The 27,175-nt window shown below is 44.3% G+C and overlaps 1 protein-coding gene across 3 annotated transcripts; it reads left to right on the forward strand.

Moving 5' to 3' along the window:
- The first annotated feature begins 144 nt into the window (after positions 1 to 144).
- On the forward strand, positions 145 to 26,778 carry LOC110535391. Of its 3 annotated transcripts, none has more exons than XM_021620370.2 (16): positions 145 to 4,196; positions 7,012 to 7,138; positions 7,281 to 7,409; positions 7,504 to 7,552; positions 8,060 to 8,196; positions 8,334 to 8,437; positions 19,892 to 20,002; positions 20,167 to 20,220; positions 20,415 to 20,618; positions 20,694 to 20,773; positions 20,919 to 21,146; positions 24,651 to 24,696; positions 24,828 to 24,956; positions 25,033 to 25,130; positions 25,306 to 25,405; positions 25,498 to 26,778. In XM_021620370.2, exons 1-16 carry the CDS (start codon positions 240 to 242, stop codon positions 25,648 to 25,650), a joined length of 5,706 nt encoding a protein of 1,901 aa, XP_021476045.2. In that variant the 5' UTR covers positions 145 to 239; the 3' UTR covers positions 25,651 to 26,778. The 3 variants fall into 3 exon arrangements, with proteins under 3 accessions (XP_021476045.2, XP_021476046.2, XP_021476044.2); XM_021620371.2 differs by having other exon boundaries at positions 20,697 to 20,773; XM_021620369.2 differs by having other exon boundaries at positions 20,415 to 20,773.
- The last annotated feature ends 397 nt before the right edge of the window (positions 26,779 to 27,175 follow it).

Consider the following 27,175-nt stretch of genomic DNA (forward strand, 5'->3'; position numbering starts at 1 on the left):
ACACACACACACACACGCACACACACACACACACACACACTGGGAGGCTTTCTTGAGTGGCAGGGCCATGTGAGCTCCTAAACATGTGCTATTCTGGGCAGGGGAGGAGTAAAGCAGAGAGGAGGGGAAAGCAAGGGTTAGTTTGGGGTCTTTTCTCTTTGTGTGTGAGTGAGAGGAACTGTGTCTGAGTGTTGGTGAAGTGCTGCTTTGCTGTTTAAGAAGCTGGTAGCGTAGTGAAAATGGGGTGCTGCTGCAGTAAGGAACTGAGCCCAGGCCTGCTAAGTGAGAGGACCAGGCTGCTTCAGGCATCAAGCCCAGAGGCGCTGGGGATCAAACACCAGGACAGACTACACACTAAAGCTTTGGCTCAACATGTGTCTGACGAAATGGCTCAACACACATGTGTACCGGACGGACCGGCCAAACGGAAACTTCAGGAACAGGAGAAGAAGAACAATGTCATCCCGGACAACGTGTCGACAGGCCCCAAGGCGAGGCATAGCAGTGTCAGTGGCATGCGGAGTGGGGGGCTACTCACTCCGCAACACTCACACGAGGAGGAACTGGCTATTATTAACGCCTCCACAGGCCCCAGCATGGTCACACAGACAAACACGGACACACACACACACATGGACTCGACGGAGGCAGGCGTGCCACACACAAATGCTGCCAAGGCCAGGACCAGCTGTGGGAATGTTCCATATTTGGAGGGGAGTGTGAAGAGCCCATTAAAACAAAAGATAGCAGAGTACACTATGGATAATTCCGTTAGACAAAGGATACAGAGCACCATGGAGAACCCACCCAAACAGAAGATGGAGAAGACAATGGAGAACCTAGCGAAACAGATAGAGAATACCATTCAGAACCCAGACAGACAGAGGATAGAGAACACTGTGGAGAGCCCAGTGAGACAGAGGATAGCGGAAAACGCCCTGCTCAGGTCTACTTGGTTCAACCAGACCCCGGAGCCCGGCCAGGAAGAGACAGAGGGCTGGAGGACCCCCCTGGTCGGAACATCCCCAACCCACCAGCTGTATAATATCAGAGCTGGGGGGGATTCCACTAGAGTAGGAGCAGAGGAAGATGAGGAGGAAGACTGTGTCATCAGGGCAACCCTGGGGCGGGGTTTCAGGGCCAGAGCTCAGAGCTTCTACAGCATCTGTTCCATCGATGCTGACGACCTCGACACTGACCAATCCAACACAGAGGAACAGACAACCTTCATCCAATCACACACAGCGGAACCTACAGCAATCCAATCACACATAGCCAAAACTACATCCTCTATTCAATCACACGTAGCCGAACATACAGCTTCTATCCAGTCACACATAGCCGAACCTACAGCTTTCCAATCACATTTAGAGGAACATACAGCCTCTATCCAATCACAAGCAGAAAAACCTAAAGCCAATGACCAATCACACAGAGTGGAATCTGCAAAGGCTGACCTATCGCACATAACGGAACCCAAGGCTTCTGAACCCATGGCTTCTGACCAATCAAAAACAGTTGAATTTACAGCCATCGACCAATCACAAACATTGGAACCAACAGCCTTTGACAAATCCCACGGTGAGCCCCCCGAGGCACCTGTTCTGCCGGACCTTCTCTGGAGAAGCTATGAGGACCCTCAGACTTCACAACAGGACAGCTCCATCACCCCCGGAGACACCAGGACCCCACCACTAACTGGAGACATTACAGATCCCGACATACTTGAGCTGACGTCACGCCAGGAGGAGAGTGTGTGTGTGAAGGACGAGAATGTGTGTGTTAAGAAGACAGGTCTTTTGTCCACAGTGAAGACTGTTGATAGCAGCCAGGAAGGAGAAAACACAAAGAGGGATTTGAACCTTCATGATACTCAAAACAATATTCCCACCACCACATACCCCTGCCCTCCTAACCCTACCCTTACAGAGGAGCAGCTCACACACAGCCCCAGCCTTAGCTCTAGCCCCAACTCCAGCCCCCTGCTTGGGGCAGTGGATGGGGCCACATGTGTAGAGGAGATGGAGAGGATTGAGGTATACCAAGCTGTCTCAGTGAGGATGATCAGTGAGGGGCTGAAAGGAGAGACAGAGGATGAGGAGGAGGAGGAGGAGACCATACTCAGCAGCACAGTGGAAACCACACTAACAGAGGTATCACCAGTCTCCACACTCTCTTCACTATCCACAGTCTATCCAGTCTACGCAGTGTCTCTACCCATGGACTTTACTGTCCACTCATTCAAATCTGACCTTAGACCAGTGGATATGGAACATAAAGTTGGAACAAAACCTGATCAGTATGATATTACTTCTGACAGCAACGCCAAGCCTGATCAAAACACAACACATGTGTATGCTGGGAGACCTGATAGGGATGATGTAAAACCTACTGGAAATAACAGAAGCCCTGTTGATGACTCAGAACTCACTGATTGGCCAGTCCAGGCTGAGGATATAGTGGGAAGGTCTGCAGCAACAGAGAAGGAGCCGGAAACCAGTGTGGAACAGAAACACTGGCAGGAAATGGCTGCCATCACCAGTCCCCCCACAAGAGAGAGCAGCTATCCTCAGAATTGTAGAGAGGACAGAGAGAGCAACAATCCTTCTCAGGGTTGGGAGGACAGAGAGAGCAGCAATCTTTCTCAGGGTTGTGAGTACATAGAGAGCAGCCATATTTCGCAGGGTTGTGAGGACATAGAGAGCAGCCATATTTCTCAGGGTTGTGAGGACAGCGAGAGCGGCCATCTCTCTGAGAAAAGAGGAGGCTCTACTCCTGTCCCTCAGGACCTGCCTAGTGGGGACATTCACTTACAGCCCTGCAAAGGTCCTCCATCCTCCTTGTCCCATTTCCTTTCAATAGGTTCAGAATGGAGAGATGGGAGGTTGAGTTCAGAGGGAGGAACTGAACCCACTGACTGCAGAAACCTGTCTGAGAAGAACACAGGAGACGGAACACACACGGAGGACAGAACACACGCGGAGGACGGAACGCACGCGGAGGACGGAACGCATGCGGAGGACGGAACACACGCGGAGGACGGAACACACACGGAGGACAGAACACACGCGGAAGACAGAACACACGCGGAGGACGGAACACACGCGGAGGACGGAACGCACGCGGAGGACGGAACGCACACGGAGGACGGAACGCACGCGGAGGACAGAACACACGCGGAGGACGGAACACACGCGGAGGACGGAACGCACGCGGAGGACAAAACACATGCGGAGGACAGAACACACGCGGAGGACGGAACGCACGCGGAGGACGGAACGCACGCGGAGGACGGAACACACGCGGAGGACGAAACACACGCGGAGGACGGAACACACGCGGAGGACAGAACACACGCGGAGGACAGAACACACGCGGAGGACGGAACACACGCGGAGGACGGAACACACGCGGAGGACAGAACACACGCGGAGGACGGAACACACGCGGACAAAAGGGCAGAGATACACACTGAGAATAGAATATCCCTCCTAGAGGAATGTGTTGCAACAAACAGCCTCAGTAGCGTTTGTAGTGTAAGAACACAGTCTGACAGTAGTTTAGGGACACTCCCTGAGGACACTGAGTGTAGTAATATAGCAACAAATGACAGTGTGTTTGTCACCCCTGTTTTCCCACCTGTGACATTTGAATTCAGCCCATTTGATGAACCCCTGAAGTTTGTTTCCCACGGCGATGACTGCTCAGATGTGAACTACCCTGTAGACGATGCAACGACGGCAGATTCCTATTTGTTGGTGGGAGTGCTGGGGGTGGAGCCTGATCAGATTGACGTTTACGCCTCGACCCCCTCTTACCAGATACAGTTCCTGGGTCAGGGGTCACTGGCTGTCACCACGGACATGGACACCATGGGGGTGAGAGGACAGGTCGAGGAAGGGGGCATGATAGACATGGTGTCAGAACTGCTGGGAGAGGAAGGGGACCCCACCCTCTCTGGCCTCTATCCCTCTCCCTGGACGCATTTAGGGCCAGGGCTGGTAGAGGAAGAGGTATGTGGAGGATGGGCCCAGGGGCTAGCCCAGGGTATGGTCCCCAGCCAGGGTGAGGGTGAGGAGGGCTGCGAGGAGGAGCAGCCCTCTAGCTCCATGGCCCTGCTGGGAGTCTACCCCACCTACAGCACTCTTCTGCCTCAGGACTCTTGTCTCTGGGAATGGCACCATCAGTACCAGCCTGTGAGTACTTCAGTGGTGTGTGTGTGAGCTGTAGGGGTGAGAAAATACACGTACAGTGCATTCGGAAAGTATTCAGACCCCTTCACCTTTTCCACATTTTGTTACTTTACAGCCTCATTCTAAGATTGATTTAAAAAATATTTTGCCTTCATCAATCTATACACAATACCCCATAATGACAAAGCAGAAACAGGTTTTTAGAAATGTATAAAAATGTATAAATGTATAAAAAAAAATGAAATATCACATTTACTTAAGTATTCAGACCCTTTACTCAGTACATTGTTGAAACACCTTTGCCTGTGATTACAGCTTCGAGTCTTCTTGGGTATGACGTTAAGAAGCTTGGCCTTCAATGCTGCAGACATTTTTTGGTACCCTTCCCTAGATCTGTGCCTCGACACAATTCAGTGTCGGAGCTCTACGGACAATTCCTTCGACCTCATGACTTGGTTTTTGCTCTGACATTCACTGTCAACTGTGGCACCTTATACAGGTGTGTGCCTTTCCAAATCATGTCCAATCAATTGAATTTACCACAGGTGGACTCCAATCATGTTGTAGAAACATCAAGGGTGATCAATGGAAACAGGATTCACCTAAGCTCAACTTCATTGCAAAGGGTCTGAATACTTATGTAAATAAGGTATTTCTGTTTTTTATTTTCAAAGAATTTGCACAATTTTTTTAGACATTATTCAAAAAATTTGCTTTATCATTGTGTAGATTTTAATTTAATATATTTAAGAATAAGGCTGTGAGGAAAAAGTCAAGGGGTCTGAATACTTTCCGAATGCACTGACAGTGGTGGCCAAAAATATTGGCACCCTTGCACTTAAGTAACTCACAATTTTCCCTAAAAATATGTTGAAATTGAACAACGTCTCCACACTTCTTTATTTCACTTTTAATATTACAGAACCTTTGTTTTTGATTCAGAACTTAATATATCCATTAAAATCAGAAAATAAACAGAAATGGCATTGACAAAATTGACACCCTACTTAATATTTGATAGTACAGCCTTTGGTCAAAATAACTGCAATCATGTGCTTCCTATAACCAGCAATCAACTTCCTGCACCTCTTTACTAGCAGTTTGGCCCACTCTTGTACAAACTGCTCCAGTTCTCCCAGATTAGAAGGGTGCCTTCTCCTAACTGCTGTTTTCAGATCTCTCCACAAGTTTTCAATGGGATTTAGATCTGGACTCATTGTTGGCCACTTCAGAACAGTCCAGTATTTTGTCTTGAACCATTGAACCATGTACACGTCTAGCATGGCTGGCTGTTAACCAGGAAGGTAAGCATGTGGAAGTAGACAGAGTATGGAACAGCGCCTAGCCATTCGTCCAGAGGTGGAAAGAGCTACTGGGTGTACAGGCTTTTTGAAGTGTGTTTGGGGTCATTGTCCTGTTGGAAGACCCATGAACTTTGATCGTGACTCATCTTTTTGATACTGGGTTTAATATTGCATTCCAAAATACCTTGGTATTCAGCTGATTTCATGATGCCATGCACACATTCAAGGCACCCAACGCCAGAGGCAGCAAAGCAACTCCAAAACATCACTGAACCACCATGTTTGACTGTAGTGAAGGTGTTCTTTTCTTTGAAAGCTTCCTTTTGTTTTCTGTAAACATAGAAACAGTGTGCTTTACCAAAAACCTCTCATTTGGTCTCATCTGTCCACAGGACATTCTCCTAGAAGGATTTGGGCATGCTCAGGTGTGTTTTATCAAATTGCAGTCTGGCTTTCTTATGTCTGTCTCTCAGAAGTGGGGTCCTCCTGGGTCTTGTACCGTATAACCCCCTTTCATTGAGTTGGCGACGGATGGTGCAAGTTGAAACTGTCATACCTTGTGTCTGAAGTTCAGCTTGAATCTGTGTGGCAGTTGACCGCAGTGCTTTCTCCACCATTCAAACAATCCTTCACTGCAATCTTCCATCAAGGTCTCTCTTGCGGACACATCCAGTGTGGTTGGCTACAGTGGCAGGGGCCTTAAATGTCTTGATAACATTACGTACGGTGGAAACAGGAACATCAAGGTCTCTCTTTAGTCCACGTCCAGTGTGGTTGGCTACAGTGGCAGGGGCCTTAAATGTCTTGATAACATTACGTACGGTGGAAACAGGAACATCAAGGTCTCTGGAGATGGACTTGTAGCCTAGAGATTGTCCATGCTTGGCTACAATGTTGTGTCTGACCTCAGGTAATACTCCGGTTTTCTTTCTTTTCTCCATGCTCATTGCGGTACACACAGTGGCACAACAGGAAAATGAGTCCTTTTCTCTATTCAATCTGGTTGAATACATGAGGTTTATACTGCAGGAACCTTCAACTCACCACAGCTGAGTTCAATTCCAATATATATGAGAATCACCTGCTTGAAATCTAATTATTTCTAACCCCTTCTAGAAGGTGCCAATAATATTGTCCCGGTCATTGTAGAATTTCGTTGTGGAATTAGCTTAGATTTAGTAAATAAATTCAGATTTTTTTTTCCTTGTTCAACTGCACACCGAAGACATACATATGTGGATACCAAAATATGTTTTAGTTTCAACAGTTTTCTGGAAGAAATGGTGCATTATTTGAAAAAGTGCAAGGGTGCAAATATTTTTTGGCCACGACTGTGTATGTCAATTTGCTGACGTTTAAAGACACTGAGGTTGTGTGTGTGTGTGTGTGTGTGTGTGTGTGTGTGTGTGTGTGTGTGTGTGTGTGTGTGTGTGTGTGTGTGTGTGTGTGTGTGTGTGTGTGTGTGTGTGTGTGTGTGTGTGTGTGTGTGTGTGTGTGTGTGTGTTCTCTTGCAGAAATCCACCCTGGTCTCTGAGCTCAACCCCAACGCTCAGGTATGGGCCAATCACATGCTTAGTCTGGACCACTCAGGCCCCATCTACACTGACTCCCGTCTACCATGGCTAGCCGTTAACCAGGAAGGTAAGCATGTGGAAGTAGACAGAGTATGGAACAGCGCCTAGCCATTCGTCCAGAGGTGGAAAGAGCTACTGGGTGTGCAGGCCTTTTCTTTGGCTTTTATTTCGGTCAGTCTTGTAAATGCCGCTACCTGATTGGTCCTCAGGGTATGACCAGGGATATGACCTGGAGGAAGTGGGCGAGGCTCAGCTGGAACCGAGCGTCGTAGAATTCACAACGGTCACTATGGGAAACCTGTCAACCAATGGCCTGGTCCAGGACAGCTGTATATCAGGTACTAACGTTGCTGGCTGATGGAGCTTAGAGCAAACAGGACTGTTTATCAGATGACATCTGATACAAATATTATATGTTATTGATGTTTTCAGAGGAGCTCATCGATCAACTGAAGACCTCACTGGAGTCCTGTCTTTTACGGTGCGTATGTGTCACAGGCGGCTGATGGCACCTAAAAGAGCAACTGCCCCTAAAAACTTCTCATTTTGAAAATGGTCTATGTGGCATCAATATGAGTCAGAAACATTTATTATAGAATACAAAGTGTAAATAGGATCAGTTTGGTCATAAAGTCAGTCTCGTCCAACTGAGATTTGCGAGATGATAAGAGAAAATGGTATGTCACGGAATGAAGAGTACCGTAAGAGTGGTCAAATTTGGTTTGGCATTCGATATCCCTATGGGGCTAGTTAAGGACCTTCAGTAAATTAAACAATGTACATTTAACAATATTTTTAAAAGTCAGTAGCTCAAAATTTCAATGACTTAAAAACCAACTATAAATTGTAGAAAGTCATATACAAATATTGAAAACAATTGACGAAGACAACTAAAAGATGTGCAACATGAAAATACGGTCCCATTTACATTGTGTACATTTAGTAGGCAGTGAGTTTTTAAAAAACTGATTGGCTGATGTCCCCTCAGGGAGAACCTTGCCAACGACCTCTACCTCGTCTCCCAGATGGACAGCGACCAGTTTGTTCCCATAACAACGCTAGCCAACCTCGACCACATCAAGAAGCTCAGCACGGACTTGGAACTCATCTCTGACGTCCTCAAGTGTGAGTAAACTTGTTTTGTGTGTATGTATGTATGTATGGACGTATGTGGGTTATTGTTGTATTGTATTACATGATTGGGTAAGATGTTTACTGGAGGGAAGGCTCTGACCGTGTCCTGTCTCCTGATTGGCTCGTAGCCTTGCCGCTGGTGGAGGTGGCAGAATGTGGGCAAAAGGTACGGCCCAATCAGGGACGCTGTATCGTCATCCTCCGAGAGGTCCCGGAGACCACACCCCCAGAGGTAAGAACCCGCCTGTTAGAAACCTGTCTTAGTCCATGGGCCAGCTGAAAAAGGTCCACTTTGTGGTGGCAAAGGTTTGATGGAATTAAATTGTTCCCCACAAGCTCCTGATCAAATTGATATATGATAGCCTCTCCAAAAAAAATGCTTTCTATGTTTTTCACACAATTATACATCTTGTTGTAAGGGAGTCTATGCAATAGAATGTTTGCACACTGATAAAGGTCACATGCTCATTCAAAATGACTGTCAAAGGTTTTTATCAATAAAATGTCACAATACTCTGCAGAGTGTTCGATTTGCAAGGAGACCCCCAGCCCCGCTAAAACCATAGACAACTACGTGCTGTTTTCAAGGGATTGTTAAATAAACTATTTGTTTTTAATATAATCTCTTCTTGAAGAGCATAGTCAGAACTACTCATTTCAGATTATTCCACATCTAGCTCTATCATCAGAGTTGTACAGCAAGTAACTGCATGCTTTCATGATCAGCCAAAATCAATAGATCATGTCATTTCAGATACATGTATCCCTTTGGCATGTAGCTAGCTAAGCAAACATGTCAATCTTGCGTCATCAGAGATTAGGCTTTTGGAAAGAGCTTGACATCAGTCCTTGTCCTGGTAAAATTGTCTGTCGGACTTCTGTCATCAACCCTATAGATGGCAAGCAAATCAAACAATATTTGGATATACAGTGCCTTGCGAAAGTATTCGGCCCCCTTGAACTTTGCGACCTTTTGCCACATTTCAGGCTTCAAACATAAAGATATAAAACTGTATTTTTTTGTGAAGAATCAACAACAAGTGGGACACAATCATGAAGTGGAACGACATTTATTGGATATTTCAAACTTTTTTAACAAATCAAAAACTGAAAAATTATTATATATCAAAATTATTCCAAAATATAAACACAACATGTAAAGTGTTGGTCTCATGTTTCATGAACTGAAATAAAAGATCCACAAACTGTTCCACAAAAAGCTTATTTCTCTTTCATTTTTTGCACAAATTTGTTTACATCCCTGTTAGTGAGCATTTCTCCCTTGTCAAGATAATCCATCAACCTGACAGGTGTGGCATATCAAGAGGCTGATTAAACAGCAAGATCAGTACACAGGTGCACCTTGCGTTGGGGACAATAAAAGGCCACTGTAAAATGTGTAGTTCTGTCACACAACACAATTCCACAGATGGCTTGACTGCAGGAATGTCCACCAGAGTTGTTGCCAGAGAATTTAATGTTCATTTTACTACCATAAGCTGCCTCCGACATCGTTTTAGAGAATTTGGCAGTACGTCCAACAGGACTAAATACCGCAGACCACATGTAACCACCCCAGTGGGTGCAAGGCGCATTCATTTCTGCCCCTCTGCCCAGTCATGTGAAATCAGGGCCTATCAGGGCCTAATGAATTTATGTCAATTGACTGATTTCCTTATGTCAATTGTAACTCAGTAAAATCTTTGAAATTGTTGCGTTTATATTTTATTTTATTATAGTTCATCCCCTGAAAGTTAGCTTGTTAACTGGCCATATTGACGTAATTTGTTATTAGCTAGGTAGCCAATTTGACGTGGCCCATCAATCACTGTAACCTATCATGTCTATCAGCAGCAATCGTGATTAAACACACTTGAAAATAATGTTGAAAAGGGTATCATGTTAGCTAACTTTGCTAGGTAGGCCTATATTGGTTGGAGAGAAAAGTACATTAGGTCTACTTACCACTATGTTTAGCCAACTGTACAATGTTTCTACCTGTAGCTTGCAAAGTAAACCTTATCAGCTCATGTTGTCAATGTCAGTACATTGGCAAATGCGCCCTACTAGTGCTTGACAGAGCCCACAAAGGATGGGAAATAACCTAAACCACTCATACTTGTCAGGTATAGTTCACTTTATTTGTAAAAAAATATCAAATTAATGGTGGCCAATATTGACAGATACCATGATGCTAACCTGAAATTGCATGATCAATTGATGTTTTACTGAACATGAAAAGCATACAGGTACTTGCTGTATAACTCTGATGATAGAACTAAATGTGTGCAATTGTTTTGCATAGAATAATCGGAAATGTCTAGTTCTTAACTATGCTCTTCAATGTTTACATACTGTTTTCCCTACTTGATATGCATATACTGTATTCTAGTCAAGGCCTATCCTTAACTATTGCTGGACACGTACTATTCTATCCTAAATATTCAGATATACTACATATTCTATCCATACATTTCTGTCCATAATGTCTATGCATCCCATCATATACATATCTATTTCATATACATATCTATTTATGTTCTGGACTCTGTTGGGAGCTAGGAATTTGTGTTTATGTCTCCCTGGCCATCATCATCTTAAAATGATGCTCTCTAACCTTCAAAGGTACAAGTTATTTAATGAAACCTAATCATTTCGTATACATTAGTTCAGTGGCTAGTTGACACGTTATAGAAATCATGTCATCGTGATTAGACAAAATCCAGCAATTGGACCATTGCTGATGTCATCGACAACCCTTAGCAGCCACTAACCAATACATATTTCAGTAGACCCTATACTACATTGTACTATTTTTCCACAAAAAAAGTGTAACTACTCACCATCTATGAAGGCTGTAAAGCTAAGGCTTTAATACTTCACCAGCTATGTAAGTTGATGCCCTCATCATCAGGTGGCTTGTTAAAATGTCATATTGGAATGCAGTGTATATGACAGGATTCAAGACATATTTACAATTTAAACAATATGGCATAATATTGTATATCAATATAGTCACTACAAACCAGGGAAAGATCCCTTTAGAAATATTATAGATACATTTTTAAATGTTTGAAAATAAAATATAGATATCAGTGATGCAAATACAAATACAAAACCATTGATATGAGTAGTGTTTTTGGTACATTTTTGGAACAGTTTTGCTAATGTTTTACAAAGATTATATATCTTGCAAACCTGGCTAAATTGGTTGTGTTATTTGCATAACTATAATCCATTTTTTTATTGCCATTAGGTATATTCCACCTATTAATGAAAGAGCTGTGACAATGTCAGACCAATCAAATGTAAACCAATGGAGCTGGTTTGCAGCCATATTGGAAAATGTTAAATCAACAATATATTGGCGTCATTGTTTAGATTTTTTTTTGCTTTATGTGTACTTGGTGTACTCATTATTAAGGCATTTTGCAAAAATGATTAACTGTACCTCTTTGCTGGACATAATGCATTCCTATGGGATTTCAAATAGTGTGCAATGTATGGGAAGGTTTCAGATTACATTCCTTGATGTTAACATAATTAATAAAATCACATTGAATATAATGTTGATTAATAAAAAAGCAGTGAATGCTTCTAGAACAAAGTGTTTTAATGTAATATTTTTGGGAAACGGCAACAAAACAGCAGTTTGGACAGCTTTTTTGGCATATATTTGGCATACCACTCTTCTGGTAATATTTTGGTGAATACATATAACTAACATACTTGGGCCATCATTAACACAATGCTTAGCATATTTATGTTTTCCCGACCTTTATGTAATTCACATGATTTCAAGTGTTCTGTTTGTGTCAAGGGTTAATGGTTACGAGACTCGATGCTGTACGTTATGTATTAAACTCATATCTGTTTATAGTAACTGAAACCAGACTGGATGTACAAGGACTGAGGACACTGATATGTTATTGTATTGAGGACCTTATGAACACTGTGTGACTCTGCAGCAGCTGGCAAAGTATTTTGTTGCGACTCCGTACAAGCCTCCCAGGCTGATGTTTATGGAACATTGGTGCTGTGAGATTGGGATTTAAGGCCCTGCTTAGAGAATGCCAGTTAGACATTTTCTCTGCTTCTGTGCTGTAGGTGTGTCCCTGTCTCCCTTGTAATAAACCAGATTGATTTATGATTGGCTATATTCCAAGAGTGCTCTTCTTTAATTCACCCATTTACAGTTACCATACAGTGCTTTCAGAAAGTATTCAGACCCCTTCACTTTTTCCACATTTTGTTATTTTACAGCCTTATTCTAAAATTGATTATTAAATTGTTTTTTGACCCCTCAATCTACAATCTGCCAACAATTACAAATGTTTGCAAATTTATTTATTTTTAATTAAAAGTTGAATATCACATTTACTTAAGTATTCAGACCCTTTACTCAGTATTTTGTTGAAGCACCTTTGGCAGCGATTACAGCCTTAAGTCTTCTTGGGAATGACGCTACAAGCTTAGCACACCTGTAATCGGTGAGATTCTCCCATTCTGTTCTGCAGATCCTCTCAAGCTCTGTCACGTTGGATAGGGAGCATCGCTGCACAGCTATTTTCAGGTCTCTCCAGAGATGTTCGTTCGGGTTCAAGTCCGGGCTCTGGTTGGGCCACTCAAGGACATTCAGAGACTTGTCCCCAAGCCACTCCTGCGTTGTCTTTGCTATGTGCTTTGGGTCGTGGTCCTAATGGAAGGTGAACCTTCGCCCCCAGTCTGAGGTCCTGGGTGCTCTGGAGCAGGTTTTCATCAAGAATTTCTGTATACTTTGCTCCGTTCACCTTTCCCTCGATCCTGACTAGTCTCCCGCTGAAAAACACCCTCACAGCATGATGCTGCCACCATGCTTCACAGTAGGGATGATGCCAGGTTTCCTCCAAACGTGACGGTTGGCATTCACGCCAAAAAGTTCAACCATCAAATCAGAGTTTCTTGTTTCTCATGGTCTGAGACTCCTTTAGGTGCCTTTTGGCAAACTCCAAGCGGTATGTCATGTGCCTTTTTCAGAGGAGTGGCTTCCATCTGGCCACTCTACAAGAAATGAATACAATTTTATTTGTCACATGCGCTGAATACAAGAACACCTTACAATGAAATGCTTACTTACAAGTCCTTAACCAACAATGCGAGGCTATATACAGGGGGTACCGGTACAGAGTCAATGTGCGGGGGCACCGGTTAGTCAAGGTAATTGAGGTAATATGTACGTGTAGGTAGAGTTATTAATGTGACTATGCATGGATAATCGATAATAAACAGTGAGTAGCAGCATCGTAAAAGAGGGGGGGGGGGGGGGGGGGTGCAAATAGTCTGAGTGGCCATTTGATTAGATGTTCAGGAGTCTTATGGCTTTGGGGTAGAAGCTGTTTAGAAGCCTCTTGGACCTAGACTTGGCGCTCCGGTACCGCTTGCCGTGCGGTAGCATAGAGAACAGTCTATAACCAGGGTGGCTGGAGTCATTGACAATTTTTAGAGCCTTCCTCTGACAGAGGTCCTGGATGGGAGGAAGCTTGGCCCAGTGGTGTGCTGGGCCGTACACACTACCCTTTGTAGTGCCTTGCGGTCGGAGGCCGAGCAGTTGCCATAGCAGACAGTGATGCAACCAGTCAGGATGCTCTTGATGGTGCAGCTGTAGAACCTTTTAAGGATCTAAGGACCCATGCCAAATCTTTTCAGTCTCCTGAGGGGGAATAGGCTTTGTCGTGCCCTCTTTATGACTGTCTTGGTGTTCTTAGACCATGTTAGTTTGTTGGTGATGTGGACACCAAGGAACTTGAAGCTCTCAACCTGCTCCACTACAGCCCTGTCGATGAGAAGGGGGGCGTGCTCGATCCTCCTTTTCTTGTAGTCCACAATTATCTCCTTTTGTCTTGATCACGTTGAGGGAGAGGTTGTTGTCCTGGCACCACATGGCCAAGTCTCTGACCTCCTCCCTATAGACTGTCTCATCATTGTCGGTGATCAGGCCTACCACTGTTGTGTCACTGGCAAATTTAATGATGGTGTTGGAGTCGTGTCTGGCCATGTAGTCATGAGTGAACAGGGAGTACAGGAGGGGACTGAGCACGCACCCCTGAGGGGCCCCCGTGTTGAGGATCAGCGTGGCGGATGTGTTGTTACCTACCCTTACCACCTGGGGGCGGCCCGTCAGGATGTCCACAATCCAGTTACAGAGGGGGGTGTTTAGTCCCAGGGTCATTAGCTTAGTGATGAGCGTTGAGGGCACTATGGTGTTGAATGCTGAGCTGTAATCAATGAATAGCATTTTCACATAGCTGTTCCTTTTGTCCAGGTGTGAAAGGGCAGTGTGGAGTGCAATAGAGATTGCATCATCTGTGAATCTGTTAGGGTGGTATGCAAATTGAAATGGGTCTGGGGTTTCTGGGATAATGGTGTTGATGTGAGCCATGACCAGCCTTTCAAAGCACTTCATGGCTAAAGACGCGAGTGCTACGGATCGGTAGTCATTTAGGCAGGTAACTTTAGTGTTCTTGGGCACAGGGACTATCGTGGTCTGCATGAAACATGTTGGTATTACAGACTCAGACAGTGAGAGGTTGAAAATGTCAGTGAAGTCACTTGCCAGTTGGTCAGCGCATGCTTGGAGTACACGTCCTGATAAACCGTCTGACCCTGCGGCCTTGTGAATGTTGACCTGTTTAGGTCTTACTCACATCGGCTACGGAGAACGTGATCACACAGTCGTCTGGAACAGCTGATGCTTTCATGCATGTTTCAGTGTTACTTGCCTCTAAGCGAGCACAGAGGTAATTTAGCTCATGTCACTGGGCAGCTCGTGGCTGTGCTTCCCTTTTGTGTTCTGTAAGAGTTTGCAAGCCCTGACACATCCAACGTGCATCGGAGCCGGTGTTGTACGGTTCGATCTTAGTTCTGTATTGACGCTTTGCCTGTTTGATGGTTCGTCGGCAGGCATAGCGGGATTTCTTCCGGGTTAGTGTCCCGCTCCTTGAAAGCGGCAGCTCTTTTAAAAATATATATATATTTCATCTTCACCAGTTGAGAACAAGTTCTCATTTACAACTGCGACCTGGCCAAGATAAAGCAAGGCAGTGTGACAAAAACAACACAGAGTTACACATGGGATAAACAAACGTATAGTCAATAACGCAATAGAAAAATCTGTATACACTGTGTGCAAATGAAGTAAGGAGGTAAGGCAATAAATAGGCCAATGGTGGCAAAGTAATTACAATTTAGCAATTTATACTGAAGTGATATATGTGCAGATGAAGATGTGCAAGTAGAAATACTGGTGTGCAAAAAAGCAGAAATACAAAAACATGTATGGGGATGAGGTAAGTAGTTGGATTCGGATGGGCTATTCACAGATGGGCTGTGTGTAGCTGCAGCGATCAGTAAGCTGCTCTGACAGCTGACGCTTAAAGTTAGTGAGGGAGATATGTCTCCAACTTCAGTGATTTTTTTTTGCAATTCGTTCCAGTCATAGGCAGCAGAGAACTGGAAGTAAAGGCAGCCAAAGGAGGTGTTGGCTTGGGGATAACCAGTGAAATATACCTGCTGGAGCATGTGCTACGGGTGGGTGTTGCTATGGTGACCAGTGAGCTGAGATAAGGCGGGGCTTTACCTAGCATAGACTTATAGATGACCTCGAGCCGGTGGGATTGGCGACAAATATGTAGTGGAGGGCCAGCCAACAAGTGCATACTACCCGGTGGGTAGTTTATGGGGCTTTGGTGACAAAAATGGATGGCACTGACAGCATGAGTGAAGGAGGCTTTGTTGCGAAATAGGAAGTCGATTCTAGATTTCATTTTGGATTGGAGATGCTTAATGTGATTCTGGAAGGAGAGTTTACAGTCTAACCAGACACCTAGGTATTTGTAAATGCCCACATATTCTAGATCAGAACCCTCCAGAGTTTTGATGCTAGTCGGGCGGGAGGGTGCGGGCAGCAATCGGTTAAAGAGCATGCACTTAGTTTTACTAGCATTTAAAAGCAGTTGGAGGCCACGGAAGGAGTGTTGTATGGCATTGAAGTTCATTTGGAGGTTTGTGAGCACAGTGTCCAAAGAAGGTCCAGATGTATACCGAATGGCGTCCTCTGCATAGAGGTGGATCAGAGAATCACCAGCAGCAAGAGCGACATTATTGATATATACAGAAAAAAGAGTTGACCCGAGAATTGAACCCTGTGGCACCCCCATAGAGACTGCTAGAGGTCCGGACAACAGGCCCTCCGATTTGACACACTGAACTCTATCTGAGAAGTAGTTGGTGAAACAGGCAAGGCAGTCATTTGAGAATCAAGGCTATTGAGTCTCCCGATAAGAATGCGGTCGAAAGCCTTGGCCAGGTCGATGAAGATGGCTGCACAGTACTGTCCTTTATCGATGGCGGTTATGATATCGTTTAGGACCTTGAGCGTGGCTGAGGTGCACCCATGACCAGCTCGGAAACCAGATTGCATAGTGGAGAAGGTATGGTGGGATTCGAAATGGTCAGTGATCTGTTTGTTAACTTGGCTTTCGAAGATTTTAGAAAGGCAGGGCAGGATGGATATAGGTCTATAACAGTTTGGGTCTAGAGTGTCTCCCCCTTTGAAGAGGGGGATGACCGCAGCAGCTTTCCAATCTTTGGGGATCTCAGGGGTCCAGCTTGTCTAGCCCAGCTGATTTGTAGGGATCCAGATTTTGCAGCTCTTTCCGAACATCAGCTGTCTGGATTTGGGTGAAGGAGAGGGGGGGGGGGGGGGGGGGGGGGGGCTTGGGCATGTTGCTGCAGGGGGTGCTGAGATGTTGGCCGGGGTAGGGGTAGCCAAGTAAAAAGCATGGCCAGACGTAGAAAAATTCTTTTTAAAATTATCGATTATCGTAGATTTAACGGTGGTGACAGTGTTTCCTGTCCTCAGTACAGTGGGCAGCTGGGAGGAGGTGCTCTTATTCTCCATGGACTTTACAGTGTCCAAAAAATTATTGGAATTAGTGCTACAGTATGCAAATTTCTGTTTGAAAAAGCTAGCCTTAGCTTTCCTAACTGACTGAGTATATTGGTTCCTGACTTCCCTGAAAAGTTGCATATCGCGAGGGCTATTCGATGCAAATGCAGAACACCACAGGATGTTTTTGTGCTGGTCAAGGGCAGTCAAGTCTGGAGTGAATCAAGGGCTGTATCTGTTCTTAGTTCCACATTTTTTGAATGGGGCATGGTTATTTAAGATGGTGAGGAAAGCACTTTTCAAGGGCAACCAGGCATCCTCTACTGACGGGATGAGGTCAATATCCTTCCAGGATACCCGGGCCAGGTCGATTAGAAAGGCCTGCTCACTGAAGTGTTTTAGGGAGCGTTTGACAGTGATGAGGGATGGTCGTTTGACCGCGGACCCATTAGGCACACAGGCAATGAGGCAGTGATCGCTGAGATCTTGGTTAAAGACAGCAGAGGTGTATTTAGAGGGCAAGTTGGTCAGGATGATATCTGGTTACGGATTTGGTTACGGAGTTGAGGTTATACCTGGTAGGTTCCTTGATCATTTGTGTGAGAACAGCAACTTGTGAGCTAAAGCTCTACCCTTTAGCTCAGTGCTGATGTTGCCTGTAATCCATGGCTTTTTGTTGGGGTATGTACGCACAGTCACTGTGGGGCTGACGTCATCTACACACTTAGTGATTAGAGCGTTGGACTAGTAACCGGAAGGTTGCAAGATCGAATCCCCGAGCTGACAAGGTAAAAATCTGTTGTTCTGCCCCTGAACAAGGCATTTAACCCACTGTTCCTAGGCCGTCATTGAAAATAAGAATTTGTTCTTAACTGACTTGCCTAGTTAAATAAAGGTAAAATAAAAAATTGATCAAGCCAGTGACTGTTGTGGTGTACTGAATGCCATCGGAATATATTCCAGCCTGTGCTAGCAAAACAGTCATGTAGTTTAGCATCTGCTTCATCTGACCACTTTTTTATTGACCGAGTCACTGGCACTTCCTGCTTTAGTTATTGCTTGTAAGCAGGAATCAGGGGGATAGAATTATAGATTTGCCAAATGGAGTGCGAGGGAGAGCTTTGTACGCGTCTCTGTGTGTGAAGTAAAGGTGGTCTAGAGTTTTTGTTTTTTTTTCCCCCTCTGGTTGCACATTTAACATGCTGGTAGAAATTAGGTAAAATAGATTTAAGTTTCCCTGCATTAAAGTCCCCTGCCGCCTCTGGATGAGAGTTTTTCTGTTTGCTTATGGCCGTATGCAACTCATTCAGTGCAGTCTGAATGCCAGCATCGGTTTGTGGTGGTAAATAGACAGCTACGAAGAATATAGATGAAAACTCTTTTGGTAGATCGTGTGGTCTACAGCTTTTCATGAGATACTCTACCTCAGGCGAGCAAAACCTCAAGACTTTCTTAGATATCGTGCACCAGCTGTTGTTTACAAATATACATAGACTGTCACCCCTTGTCTTAAGAGAGGCTGCTGTTCTATCCTGCCGATACAGTGTGTAACCTACCAGCTGTATGTTGTTCATGTCATATGATGTTACAGTTTTTAATATCCTGTTGGTAGGATATACGTGCTTGCAGTTCGTCCACTTTACTATCCAGCAATTGTACGTTGACCGATAGTACCGTTGGCAAAGGCAGATTAGCCACTCATCGCCGGATCCTTACAAAGCACCCCGATTACCTTCCGCGATATCTCCGTCTTTTTCTCCTGCGATTGACAGGGATGAGGGCCTCGTCGGGTGTCTGGAGTAAATCCCTCTCGTCCAACTCATTAAAGAAAAATTATTTGTCCAGTTTAAGGTCAGTAATCGCTGTTCTGATGTCCAGAAGCTCTTTTCGGTCATAAGAGATGGTAGCAGCAACATTATGTCCAAATAAGTTAAACACAATGCAAATAAAACAACAAAAGAGCATGGTTGTTTAAGAGCCCATAAAACGGCAGCAGTCCCCTCCGGTGCCATTATACATAATAAAGGCCTGATTGGTGGAGTGCTGCAGAGACAGTTGTCCTTCTGGAAGTTTCACCCATCTCCACAGAGGAACTCTGGAGCTCTGTCAGAGTTACTATTGGGTTCTTGGTCACCTCCCCGACCAAGGCCCTTCTCCCCCAATTGCTCAGTTTGGCGTGCAATTGGCATGTTGACTGCAGGAATGTCCTCCAGAGCTGTTGCCAGAGAATTTAATGTTGATTTCTCTACCATAAGCCACCTCCAATGTCATTTTAGATAATTTGGTAGTATGTCCAACCGGCCTCACAACCGCAGACCAAGTGTGTGGCGTTGTGTGGGCGAGTGGTTTGTTGATGTTGTGAACAGAGTGCCCCATGGTAGTTTTGGGGTTATGGTATGGGCAGGCATAAGCTACGGACAATGAACAGAATTGCATTTTAAAGTTGTCAATTTGAATGCACAAAAATACTGTAACGAGATCCTGAGGCCCATTGTGAAGCCTATTTTTTTTAGGGTATCTATGACCAACAGATGCATATCTGTATTCCCAGTCATGTGAAATCCATAGATTAGGTTCTAATGAATGTATTTAAATTGACTGATTTCCTCATATGAACTGTAGCGCAGTAAAATCTTTGAAATTGTTGCATATTGCGTTAATATTTTTGTTCAATATATGTTAAATTTGTCCTGTTGGCCCATGGATTATGTGTGTGTTTCAGTGCTGATGTTTTGCGTGTTTATTTTGTTAAACCACCAGGACGTAAAGGCTCTGTTTGCGTGTGAGAGCCTCCCCAGGATCCAGAGCTGTGAGTTTGCCCAGAACGACAACTGGTTCATCACCTTTAAAACTGAGGCTGACGCTCAACAGGTACAGCTGGGAGAGACAGAGACTGGGGTTACGGAGGTTAACAACAGCTGGGAGAAGGATTGATTCTCTAGACATTCATGCACATTTCATTCAGCTGCAAATGTCATTCATGTGTGTGTGTGTGTGTGTGTGTGTGTGTGTGTGTGTGTGTGTGTGTGCTCCAGGCATTTCAGTACCTGAGAGAGGAGGTGAGGACATTCCAGGGAAAACCCATCAAGGTGAGTTGAGACGTTTTATTTATTTAACCTTTTATTCAACTAGGCAAGTCAGTTAAGAACAAATTCTTATTTACAATGATGGCCTACCCCTGCCAAAATCTAACCTGATCTAAATATTTTTCTATACATGATGCAAGTGCCAGTCACATGATCAAAGATTGATTGATTGCTTTGTTGAATAATAAATTGATCAGGCACGGATCAAGGCCAATGTGATGGCAGTCACATCTTACGCTCCAAAGAATGGCTACAGGCCCCGCGCAATGGACTCCTGCACAAATCAGCAGCCTTACAACCCATACTACACCCCTCCCACTTTCCAGCAGCCCCTCCCACAGCTTTACCCAATGACCAATCAAAGCTTGGATGCCATGGCCGGATACACGGACCCTGACCTGGTGAGATGGACACACACATACAGATGCAGGTACAAGCGTTTTCTCTCACACTGGTGTCATTGGTGTTGTGTACAGCAGATGGCGTCATTATCTGGCTTCATGAACGGCTTCCCAGGAGGCCCCAGCTTCAAAATATCCCCCTCATACAGACACAGGTACTACACTCCACACTCTTTCTCATTCTGGAGAGACGTCTCTCTCCTTCTCCCAAGCTATCATTCTCTCTCTATTTCTTGATGTTGGAACCATGGTTGTAGTTAGGTTGTTGTGATGTTACATGTGTTTCTCTCTCTCCTCCAGTAGGGGGCACCGTGGGCAGCGGGACCAGAGGCGGCGGTCTGGCGACAGGGAGCCGGGCCTTCTGGATGACCCCCCCTTCTTCCCAGAGCATGTACCAATAGGACGCCCCCCTGGCCCCCACAGGCAGGGCCCGCCACGGTTACCAGGCAACAGGCGTATGGAGGGAGAAGGGGGTCGACGTGGAGGGAGAAGGGAGTCAGGGTCCTCCCCAAGAACTGGCATAGGAAGGTAATGACCTCTAACCTCCAGCCCTTAGAGACAGGACACTTCCTGATAACTTATGTTCAGGAGAGACTAAACAGAAGATAAAAATGTTTTTGAGGTACCACGTGAACTGAAGGAAGATAATAGCTATGTTTTCATTAACTTGTCCAGTGATTTTATTTTTTTACATTTAAAAAGTTTACATAGATGCTAAACTTGCATGCTATGCTACAGTGCGTTTCCATTGAACTATATTATCAATAAAATGAGCTGGATGTAATAATTTCACACCTAAAAACCTACAATGTCGAATAGAAATGAATTGTTTGAAGTTTTTCCAATACCTACAGTATTTAGGCAAATTGCGCTTTAGGCCTAATAACTTGGCGACAGCTTGTAGCCTGCAAAACCAGCATGGATAGAATGCAATAATTGACTAATATTTACCATATTCGAATAATTCTTATGTGCCAACGTATCGCCAAGGTCCATGGTACCATTTTGAAACTTTCACTCCTGTAGATCTGAAATAATTGGATGATGAAACTTGCCAGACAACCAGAACAGCAAGGCAAAGCAATTCAGGCATTCAGAAAGTCAGGACAATAATATATTTTGCAAGCAGTGGGCATTAGAATGAAATGTGGAGTGGAGCTTTATAATCACGAGCACGGCCGACCAGCTCATTAGACAGAATTAGGCGGCCACCTATGGCATCAGATTGACGAGGGCAGTATTTTCTGAGCTAAACTGACCAAGACGCACCTCCAACAACAACACATGAAACCCCACATAATTCTGCCCAAAAGCAATGACAATTTCTCACAACTAGTGGCATAAGGGCTTTTTAGCTGAGTGCGATAAGTGATAAGCAGTGCCCACTTTGTAAAAGGCAGGGGCGCAAAATATTTTGCTCGTCCATTCACAGGGCGCCTCTCCATGGTACTGTTGGAGAGACGCATCGCTGTGGCGCGACACCAACGCAACGTTCCATAAATCATGTACAGTAACAGATATAGGATATGGTGAAAAGAGTATGTGGCCTTTTCTGTAGCCTACAGGCTGGAGATGAAATGTATGACAATGTACTGAGACACTTTTTACATCATGTAGGTTTCTCCGATCAAATAGCCTTACCTAAATGGTGCCCCATTCCACTAAAAACACACTGACATGTTAACAAACAACATATCCTAAAAACAGGACAAGTCAAAGGAGAATGAACAACCACAAGTGTTTCACCCCATTGTCATGATCAGTGATTTCAAGTTAGTATCCGTCAATTGTTTTGACAAGCTGATCATAGCGAAAAATAAAATACTTCTGCATTTCCAGCTTTGTAAACACATTGTAAAATAGGCTCACAATAACTCCTGATAAAGTTGGGTAGCTGATATTCAGAGCTTAAATAGCCTAATTTATTAGTCACAGGAATCAGGATTAATAAAGCCAATGCTACGGCCAACCACATGGAATGACACTCATAAAATTCTGTTGCTGGCCACATGGTGACCCCAGTAAGCACGAGCCAAAGACTTTTTGATGTTTTATAAACTGTAGTCTTACCATATACAGTGCATTCGGAAAGTATTTAGAACCCTTGACCTTTTCCAAGTGTTGTTAAGTTACAGCCTTATTCTAAAATGGTTTGAATTGTTATTTTTCCTCATCAATCTACACAAAATACCTCATAAACTGGTTTACATAAGTATTCAGACCCTTTACTCAGTGCATTGTTGAAGCGCCTTTGGCAGTGACTTACATACTTGAGTCTTCTTGGGTATGATGCTACAAGCTTGGCACGCCTGTATTTGAGAAGTTTCTCCCATTATTCTCTGGAGATTCTCTCAAGCTCTGTCAGGTTGGATGGGGAGCGTCGCTTCACAGCTATTTTCTGGTCTCTCCAGAGATGTTTGATCGAGTTCAAGTCTGGGCTCTGTCTGGAACTCTCAAGGACATTCAGAGACGTGTCCTTCGTTGTGTTGGCTGTGTGCTTAGGGTCGTTGTCCTATTGGAAGGTGAAACTTTGCCCCAGTCTGGGGCAAGTTTTCATCAAGGATCTCTCTGCACTTTGCATTCATCTTTCCCTCGATCGTGACTAGTTTCCCAGTCCCTGTCGCTGAAAAACATCCCTACAGCATGATGCTGCCACCCATGCTTCACCGTATGGATGGTGCCAGGTTTTCTCCAGACGTGATGCTTGGCATTCAGGCCAAAGAGTTCAATCTTGATTTCATCAGACCAGAGAATCTTTAGGTGCCTTTTTTCAAACTCCAAGCGGGCTGTCATGTGCCTTCTACTGAGGAGTAGCTTCCGTCTGGCCACTCTACCATAAAGGCCTGATTGGTGGAGCGCTGCAGAGATGGTTATCCTTCTGGAAGTTTCTCCCATCTCCACAGAGGAACTATGGAGCTTTATCAGAGTGACCATTGGGTTCTTGGTCACCTCCCCGACCAAGGCCCTTCTCCCCCGATTGCTCATTTTGGCCGGGCGGTCAGCTCTAGTCTTGGTGGTTCCAAACTTATTCCATTTAAGAATGATGGAGGCCACTGTGTTCTTGGGGATCTTCAATGCTGCACAATTTTTTTGGTACACTTCCCCAGATCTGTGCCTTGACACAATCCTGTCTCGAAGCTCTACGGACAATTCCTTCGACCTCATGGCTTGGTTTTCACAAGCACTGTCAACTGTGGGATCTCATATAGACAGGTGTTTGCCTTTCCAAAGCATGTCCAATCAATTGAATTTATCACAGGTGGACTCCAATGAAGTTGTAGAAACATCTCAAGGATGATCAATGGAAACAGGGCACACCTGAGCTCAATTTTGAGTCTCATAGCAAAGGGTCTGAATACTTATGTAAATAAGGTATTTTGGCTTTTTATTTTTAATATATTTGCAAAAATTTCAAAAAACGGTTCCTGCTTTGTCATTATGAGGTATTGTGTGTAGATTGATGAGATTTAAAAAATATCTATATAATCCATTTTAGAATAAGGCTGTAACGTAACACAATGTGGAAAAAGTGAAGGGGTCTGAATACTTTCCGAATGCACCGTAGATGGGCATTCATAAAATGATATTTCAGGCAACACTGTAGGCTACACCTCAGTAAGCATGGACTGGCACTGATGCCTTTTGCACGTCATTTTTTGGTGCAGTCCGGACCGACCTTGATTTCCACATCCACTGATATTCGTTTTTGGTCCGGTCCAGACATTGGTTTTTGGTCTCGCCTAGAATGGCAGAACGGCATCCGTTACGCGATGACATCATGGGCCCTGCATACTTTCAACATTTTTCAGCAATCAATATTTTTTTGAAAAATACTTTAAAAATGTTTGATTGTCTTAGTAAAGCTTGACAAAAGAAAAATCCACCTGTCGAACGGATAGAAATTTTGACGATCTTTAGAAAAGTTAAAGTTAAAAAATATCTGTTCTTTCCATTACACGTGCCGCAGTAATATTTTTGTTGAATAAAGCTGGGTCAATGAGAAACCTGCCTATTGATTCTCTCTCTCTGAAGGAGAGGCCCCATTGGTCAGAGGAGGAGAAGAGATGAGAAGTACACTGTAAGTACTTAACATGTGGATGGCTTTGGGAAAATGTTAAGGAGAAGCTCTTACTTGTGTTGTTTTTGTGTGTCTGTGGATATGTATGTTTGTATATAACAATATGTGTATATAAACGTATGTACGTTTAGAGAGAGCCCCCCAAGTCGCCCCCCCGCTCCTTGTCTCCCAGTCTGGAGCTTGGCCCTACTAGCTTCCCCCCGCTGCCCCCAGCAACAGCCTCCAGAGAAACACTTACCATAGCAACCTGCAACCACAAGGTAAGCAAGAGTCACACACACATACACACTCACACATGCCGTCTACTTTCTTGTAAGGTTGTTTTTCTTGTTACAGTGTGCAGTTACATACAGCAGTACCAGCCAACCAACCACTGTGACATTACAAGACCTCCAGCCTATCACAGCATTGCCTCAGAAAAACCTCCCCCCAGAGTAAGTTTATTCTCCTTCCTTTGAATCATCATTGCTGTGGAATGGGTCCCTTTCACAATGTGTTTTGTATGATTACTTCAAGGAAGAAGAATACATGCAGACTCATGTCTGTGTTATGGTTGTGTTGTGTTATGGTTGAGGGTTGTGGTTGATGGTGGTTGTTGTTGTACCACAGGAAGCTGAAGGAAACCATGTCATCTCTCAAGAGGACCACAGCAGCTCCTCCGACCGTGAAAGAACCTATCCAGACCACGAAGGAAAACAGACTAGCAGTGGTGAGACACCTCACAGACTACAGAGACAAACTGGTTATTAGTGAATGTAGTGTATGCTGGGTACTGACCTGTCCTGTGTTGTGATTGGTTAGGAGTCCAAGAAGCCAAGCTACGCTGAGATCTGCCAAAGGATACGAGCCAATCAAACGCTTTGCGCAAACCCCATTGACCACACCCCATCCGGGGCGGAGCTTGCCCCAGCCTATCCTGCACAGGAGTCTGACCAGGCTCAGTTACCACGGTGACCAGAGTGAGCTGGTTACTTTTGGTTGGGGAGGGCAAGAGGGGAGGAGGAGAGAAGAGGAGGACGTTTTTCAAGCCAAAGGAAAAAAATCTATAGCCCTTTAATGTTGAGGTTTTCATTTATTTTATTTATAAAGTTTAGTTAGTTTTAGAAGCCAAGTTGTAGAACTCTTGTTTTTCTCTGCTGTCTGTCTGTCCGTCTTGTGTCTGTCTGTCTGTCTGACTGACGGAAGTCTCTGAATTCTTTACGGTTTAATATTGATTAATTTATTTTTATGAATATAGATTAGTATTTAGACCATCAGACATACTTCTGTATTAATTCCTAAGTCTAAATAACTTCCGCGGAACAGTTACAGTAACTACACGGGAACACACTGAAACAGTTACAGTAACTACACTGGAACACACTGGAACAGTTACAGTAACTACACTGGAACATACTGGAACAGTTACAGTAACTACACTGGAACACACTGGAACAGTTACAGTAACTACACTAGAACATGCTGGAACAGTTACAGTAACTACACTGGAACATACTGGAACAGTTACAGTAACTACACTGAACACACTGGAACAGTTACCGTAACTACACTGGAATTCACTGGAACAGTTACAGTAACTACACTGGAATTCACTGGAACAGTTACAGTAACTACACAGGAACACACTGGAACAGTTACACTAAGTACAAACAGCCAGACACTGAGTGCCAAGAAGCTAAAAAGCAATGATTTCATATCAAAATTTGTTTCTGCATGAGTTTTAGATGTATTTATTTACTGTTTTATTTAGATGGGATGTCTTGTGTGTTTATTGGTTTGTGTTGTTTTGAGTTTGGAGGGTGGGTGTCTGTTTAGAAGAGAAACATCTGAGGTGGATATTGATATGTGTACATACAACACTGTTAGCATTAACAACTTTAATTTGATTTGGAATCTGGGGTAGCTGGAGGGAGAGGGTGGGGGATGTAGATAAAACTTCCAGTTCGCATGTCCTATGTTTGAGAGAGATTAACTGTGTAAATGTGGTTAATCGATACAGAATATTCTATTTTTTTCTGTACAGATGTAAATAATTTGACTATTATTAAATAAGTGCCTTTAATAATAAACAATTGAAAACTCTATGCTCGCTTATTTATTGTAAGGGAGCCTTCCCTTTAGTCGTAGGCTGTGGTCAGATTGGCAAAGTGGCTAGTGGGTACACCTGGAGACGGTCGCTTTCCACGGTCATGTGGTGCTGTGCTGAACTTCAGAGTTCTGTCGCTGTCTGCTTCTGTGGTGCTGAATCTCTGATCGCCGCTATTACAGCTTGTTTGTTTAGCATACTTCGGACCTTTTCAATCATGTGACAAATTCGACACATGCTGCTGTTTTGTGTTGTGACATGCCTTGGAGCCTGCTGCTGTGCCTAGGGCTGATTCTTAGTATGACATTGGTTGTGGTTTCACCGTGTGACCAGCAGGTGGCAACATCACTTCATAGTCACAAAAGCCATCTGTGTAGAATACAATATCTTACA

This window comes from Oncorhynchus mykiss, chromosome 11 (assembly GCF_013265735.2).
Source record: "Oncorhynchus mykiss isolate Arlee chromosome 11, USDA_OmykA_1.1, whole genome shotgun sequence".
NCBI classification, from domain to species: domain Eukaryota; kingdom Metazoa; phylum Chordata; class Actinopteri; order Salmoniformes; family Salmonidae; genus Oncorhynchus; species Oncorhynchus mykiss.

Bases quoted from the DNA above. Each gene is read 5' to 3' on its own strand.
- LOC110535391 (XM_021620369.2), top strand. From the start codon at position 240: ATGGGGTGCTGCTGCAGTAAGGAACTGAGCCCAGGCCTGCTAAGTGAG. The intron at 21,147-24,650 runs GTAATGACCTCT...CTCTCTCTGAAG, and splicing joins CCAAGAACTGGCATAGGAAG to GAGAGGCCCCATTGGTCAGA. The intron at 24,957-25,032 runs GTAAGCAAGAGT...TTCTTGTTACAG, and splicing joins TAGCAACCTGCAACCACAAG to TGTGCAGTTACATACAGCAG.